At 34.8% G+C, this 6,576-nt stretch overlaps 1 protein-coding gene across 1 annotated transcript; it reads right to left on the reverse strand.

Moving 5' to 3' along the window:
- Positions 1-611: 611 nt before the first annotated feature.
- On the reverse strand, positions 612-5,839 carry LOC309480354 (acidic mammalian chitinase-like). The gene is made up of 11 exons (XM_082144787.1): positions 5,706-5,839; positions 5,588-5,614; positions 5,149-5,353; positions 4,948-5,004; positions 4,688-4,853; positions 3,198-3,322; positions 2,937-3,060; positions 2,110-2,292; positions 1,893-2,009; positions 1,677-1,809; positions 612-814 (listed from the first exon to the last, which is right to left on the reverse strand). The coding sequence occupies exons 1-11, from the start codon at positions 5,731-5,733 to the stop codon at positions 663-665; spliced, it is 1,317 nt and encodes a 438-aa protein (XP_082000913.1). The 5' UTR covers positions 5,734-5,839; the 3' UTR covers positions 612-662.
- Positions 5,840-6,576: the final 737 nt, after the last annotated feature.

Here is a 6,576-nt window from a genome sequence, read left to right on the forward strand (position 1 = left end):
TCTACTGCTTTTTGAAAAGTAAGTGCAGCCTCTGTGAGAAGTCGCTTTTGTATCGCCTCGTTGTTTAATCCACAATCAAATCTATCTCGAAGGGCATCTTGCAAATGTGTACCGAAGTCACAATGTTCAGAGAGTTGTTTTAATACTGCTATGTACTGTGCAACTGTTTCTCCTTCCTGTTGATTGCGTTTGTGGAAACGGAATCGCTTAAGGTGTAACTTAAGAACAACATAGCGTTAAGAAGGTTTCGGGAAACGCAGCCCATAACACTTAACAGCACTGGTACTAGTTTTTCCTCGTTGATATAATTTGCCTTTGTGAAGTGGTCAAACCGTTCAATATATGTTGTCCACTGTTTGATGGCCTCGTCAAAAGCATCAATATGCCCGATAGTCGCCATCCTGAATTGGCCCACTGTTCGGTTGTTGCTAGTGTCTTCTGCAACACCGTGCACTCTTCATCTATGTCAGCAAGTACACTCGGTTACATTAATCTTCTCCGTAAAGGTTAATATATCAATATTTTTCCACTCATCGCCAATTTTGTTGTGTTTATCAGAACATCATTGTGTTCTGAGGAGCTATAGATAACAATAACACAATGAAACTGAGTAGGCTTAGAACTGTCTTCTTTTACTGTTTCAATGTTCAAAGTATACATGGTTACACAGCGCCCTCTACAGCATAATAAAACAACTGCAGGATAATCAAGTTACCAACACTAAATACATAATGAGGTGTAGAAGAAGGGGTGGTGGATGGTGTTGTTGAGGTCCCAGAGAGCACATCGGTTGTATTTGGAGGGAGAGGAGACTCTGGGGGAGGAAATTGGAATTTTATGTTTTATCTTAAGTTTTCCAATTATTAATCTAGTTTATTACACAGCTTCCTGGAATACTGGATTCTGACTGGTTAATCAGTGGTCTGATATTTCCTAATATTTAGGAACATTAACATGGCTACGCTTAAGCATGCGGGTAATATTATGAACCACTTTCAAATCAATATTTCACCCCCACATATTTATTATTTCTTTATTTGGGGAGTAATAAAGGATAATGTACAGTCAGTCGGTTATTATTGCAAAATAAACCTTGACAGGGTGATGCAGAACAGACAATACATTATCTATTCTTTATATAATATAATCATTAGATACAATGTAATAATTATGATATAAAAGTCAAAATGATGAAATACTATGTCATAATGAGATAAAATGTAAAAAATATGATAAGTCATGACAAATTTAAAATTGACTAACTGAAGTATGACAGTCGAAATTGAAGTCTGACAAAGTTGAAATAATGGCATAATTATTAGATCAAAAGTCGAAATTGAACTAAAATTGAAATCGACATGAAATTTTGCACATGATTATGTAAAAAAATACGTAAAAAAATTCAAAATTAGATAGTTATAATTATGAGATTAAAAAAATCTTAATTATGACAAATGGAAAATATAACTAGTTGAAATTATGGAGATAAAAATCATAAGTAGGATAATCAATTTCCTACTTTTCCCCATTTATGTCATAATTCTGACTGTTTATCTCATAATTATAAATTAGTATCTCATAATTATGACTTTTCACGTGATAATTATGATTTACCAAAGTATATATATATATATTTTTTTGGGAATAGGCTTCTATAAATATGAGATGTACTGTACCAGTATCAAGAAGTGTACGGAGTTGCCCAATAAGAGGGTAGTTGCCCTGCCCACAGAACTGTCCTTCAAAGTCATCGAGATCCAGAGCCCAGACGAAAGCTCCACCGAACTTGTTCTCCTTCAGATAGTTCACCTGTAGCAGACCAGATTTAATTATTGAAAGCAGGAGAACTGCATTAAATTGTATGCAATTTCCAACATTTATGACATATTCACCTTAGTCGTAAAGCTTTCCTTGGTGTCAAATCCTGCCCAGTTCCCATCCTTGGTTGCATAAGGAACTTTCTGATCATCAATCCATTGCACGGTGGTTCCTTGAAGGAAAGTACAGATCTGATGGGAGATGATCAGTCCATAACTCTTCTGATTTTATTTTTCACAATTAAATATTGTGCTATGTTGTAAGTGCATGAGTATAGACTGAAGATAAGACCTCATAATAGGACCAGAATCCATCCTCTGCGGTGAAATTTCCAGCTGAGGCAGGTCCACTAGCTGGAGCTCCAACTCCACTGTCTGCAGACGCCAGACGAAACGTTCTTCCATATGTTGCAAAGCCCATCCTCAGCTTCTCCACAGGAGTACCCTGATCTCTCCAGTATTTCATTGCAAAATCCTACATTGTCATGATGAATCAGTTATTTCCTGTTTTGCATGTTTCCAGCTGCTTGGTGTTTGCAATGACTCATAGTATAATTCATAAATAATTTATATGTTATACTTGATGTTATACACTGCCCAGCCAAAAAAAATTTAAAAATGTTTGGGATTTAAATATACAAATGCTTAATAAAAATCTATGATTTGATCATTATTGCAGTGATTATTATGTTTCAAGCATGTTATACTGTATGTTTGACAACAGTTCTTCTAACCCTAATTGATGGAGTGTCTAGCTTTTCATTTCTTAAACAACCAGTAGGAAGACACATCATGGCCATATTCCAGGAAGACAACGTCAAGATTCATCAGGCTAAAACTGTGAAAGAATGGTTTGGAGGGAGCATGAAGAATGATTTTCACACATGAATTGGCACCAGACCTTAAATATAATGAAAGTCTTTGGGATGTGCTGGAGGAGACTTTACAGAGTGCTTGACTCTTGCATTGTCAACACAAGATCTTGACCAGCAGTTGATGCACGTCTTGATGGAAATAAATGTTGTGATGTTATTTCCATCAATAGGCATTTGACTTTTTTTTTTTTTGGCAAGGCAGTGTATTTCAGAAATTTTACAGTAGGATATAAGGCTTTTGTACAGTATTTAAGTAGATATTGTCTCCAGTATCTCCAGAGCCACGGTACAGAGGACTGTTGTGCCCAGTTACAGTCTCGTTTGAGCCATGGAAGTCATAGGTCATGACATTAATGAAGTCCAAATATCTGCATTACAAGAGGGAAATAGCGAGTTCATAGTTATCACCCATTTATACATTTGATAGGCATTTTAAGAGATTCTATCCAAACCATAATCATATTTCATGATTCAAAGTGAACAAAAAAGTGAACAGGAGACATACTTGGCCATTTCTGCAATTTCATAAGCAGCGTCAATGATTCCTTTCCCAGCAGCCACTGCAGCGCTGAGCATGAGTATGGGGCGTCCAGTGTCGGCACTCTCTGCCTGGTAAGCTTCCTGGAGTTCCTGTTATAGTCACATATTTGCAGTGGATTAATGCCTTTTTTAACTCAATGTAATTATAATACACATTGAAAATCTGCCATCCAAAATCTAATATAATTCTGGAAATAAGGAGAAAGCTTTAGGATTTTGAAAAAAACATTAAATAAATATGCATGATGTTAAACAAAAATAAATATTTCTGATTCTTTACTATTTCCAGGTAACTGAAGGGTTACAAATTTTAAATCTATTTCAAATATGCTTCCATACATAACATCACGGTAAAGAATATTGTATTTAGCGTTTAAGGTTGAGATAATGATTCTGCTCAGCAAAGATGCAATTCCTGTTTTCTCCTTATTGTCTTTAATGGCTCTTGGAGTCCCAGTTTCACTCAGAGCCACAGCCCAGACGTTGAATCGTTGGGCTGTTTGGATTAGCACAGATGCGTTTGAATGGTTATGCTGATTGGATTGAGACTGGTAACAAACTGGAGTCAGGCGGGTTCCTTAACCTGTATACTTAATTTGCATGCTTTGTTCAACCTCAATGTAAATCCCTCCCCCTAAATGTCTATAAATTTGCAAGGCAACTGTCTTGAGTTAGACTTGGAAGAACACTACAGACGACACACAGCGAAGATCCCAATAAATCACTTCTGCTTATCCCAACGTCTCCTGGTCTTGCGTCGATGAAAGAAAACTTTCCAACATAACAAATCAAACAAGTACATTTGTGACATTGATCATGTGACTCTCTTTGTACAGATGGGGTTTTACACAAACTTGTGGAGTTCATGAAGCTCAAGTGCTGCTGTCATTAAAGCAAAAGAGGAACAAACCAAATACATCCAAAACAAATTGTAATTAATTTTCCTCTCAAGTTTTTGTTATGCTCATATTAATTTTTTTATTTACATTTTTAGGTAACACTTTCCAATAAGGAATATTTGTCAACATTAGTTAATACATTAAACGAGCAATACATTTTTTAAAAACATTTGTTAATGTTAGTTAATAAAATGTCTGTGTTCATCTTAATTTACAGAGCATTGACTAACTAATGTTAACATATAGAACTTTTGATTTTAAAAATGTAGTAGTAAATGTTGAAATTAACAATAACATTCTTAGTTCATGTTAACGAATGTAGTAAACTAATTGTAACAAATGAAATCTTATTGTAAAGCTTTACCCATTTTTAAATAGAAAAATGCAAAATAAGTATTTTCACCAGTGTGCTTATGGACATGCGTACATGCATATGATTATTTATCATCTTTATTGATTTTTACTCCAACATTCAACCATGTTATCAACTTTGATAAGTTATCAACAAGAGCATTGATTTGTGTGAGAGAATACAAATCTGTAAATAATGAAGTACCTTACACAGCAGAGTGAATCTCTGCTTGTCTTCTGGAGGACTTCCACGAGCACCGGGATACTCCCAGTCCAGATCCAGACCATCAAAGCCATGGGTCCTCAGAAATGCGATGGAGGACTGAATAAACGTCCGCCTGTTTTCTGATGTGGACACCATGATACTAAACCTAGAGTAAAGTGGGGAATCTCATGAAGATGAAATAAACAGTTCTGTTCTAGACACACATCCTTCAATATTCAATGTTTGAGCTGGACTCTTACTGATCTGAGCCGAAGGTCCATCCTCCGACAGCCAAGAGAGTTTTCAAGCTGGGGTTTCTGTCAAGACAAATATTTGTATCATTATTCGCTGTACAAAAAATAAAAAAAATAAAAAATCAATATTCAAAACTACATTACATAATGCATTCCATTCTGTAAACAAATATATTCATAAACAAAACATCAGATGATCACACATACCTTTCCTTTAGTCCATTGAAAGATTTGTAGAGAGTTTCATCATTCTCTTCAAAGGTTGTCAATTGATTTTCCTCATTAATCATGGAAAAAGCATAAATTAAATGAGTGCACAGATCTGGGTCCACATTAGATGGCAGGTACTTGCCACCGCCAGGTCTGTACTGAGACCAGTTTGTGAAGTAGCATAGCAGTTGGAAGGCCAGTCCTGAAAAAAATTTAATTAAAATAATTACTACACAAATATTTATTATACAAATATTAATAATAATAATAATAAACAGAACTAATAATGATATGAATTATTATTATTATTATTATTTCCACAACCCTACAAAGGACAAGCTGTTTGGATAATGGATAAATTCAAATAGTTTTTATTAGTATTATTTAAATGTGGCTTTTTAATAATGAAACAACTAATAAATAAATAAAAACTTACCAAAGTGGCACAATGCCAGAGAAAAGCCTGAAAAGAGATACAAATGAAATGTTAACAAATAAAACACTCAAACATTCAAACTCTTAAAAAGCATTCTCTAAGAGCAACAATCACTTACCAGCTAAAAAAATAAATTTGGTCATCATAAAGTGAAGACTTGAAATCAGTCAAGAAACTGTGTCTGCTATTGCTGAAATGCAGAATTTATCATGTATTTTACTTCCTTTTAACCCCAAAACACATGACTTACCACAAACAATGATTGGTTAAACAATGATTAACAAAAACAGAACAGCTGTTCACTGTTATCTGTCCTGGATGTTGCCAGACATCACAAACTACTGTATCATAAAGTTATGAAGTAAAAAATATATTTACTCTCTAAATGAACAAACCATTAAAACTTATTTAAAAACTTTTGAACTGAAACAAATGTGAGCTATATAAAGTAGCTAATTATTTCAATTGTTTGTAATATGGCACATAGTCTTCTCAAACATGAATTGGGGCTCAGGTCAGGAAGCAGACAGACTGGCTAAACCGACCGTCTGCTAGCTGTCTCACGTCACTGAGGTCAGATAAATCCCATCACATAGAGCCTCTTTCACCAAGATATCATCATATAGAGACTGTGTCTGTTCCCCCGAATTAGGACATACAAAAAACTTCCAAATCCATCTAAAAGGGTAATTTTTTTGATTGATGTTCAACAAATAAAAAACAGATATAATACAAATGAGCAAATGATAAAGCTTGGGTTGCTGAATATTCGATCCCTTACTTCAAAAGCACTTATTGTTAATGATATGATTACAGACTATAACCTAGATGTGCTGTGTTTGACAGAAACCTGGCTAAAACCAAACGATGTCATTACTTTAAATGAGTCCATCCCCCAAGATTACTGTTATAAACATGAACCTCGTCTGAAAGGCAAAGGGGAGGGTGTTGCTGTAATTTATTAGCCTGGAAATCCAGACCTAAATCTA

This window comes from Leuciscus leuciscus (genome assembly GCF_965113295.1).
Source record: "Leuciscus leuciscus genome assembly, chromosome: 18".
In the NCBI taxonomy this organism is placed as follows: Eukaryota; Metazoa; Chordata; class Actinopteri; order Cypriniformes; family Leuciscidae; genus Leuciscus; species Leuciscus leuciscus.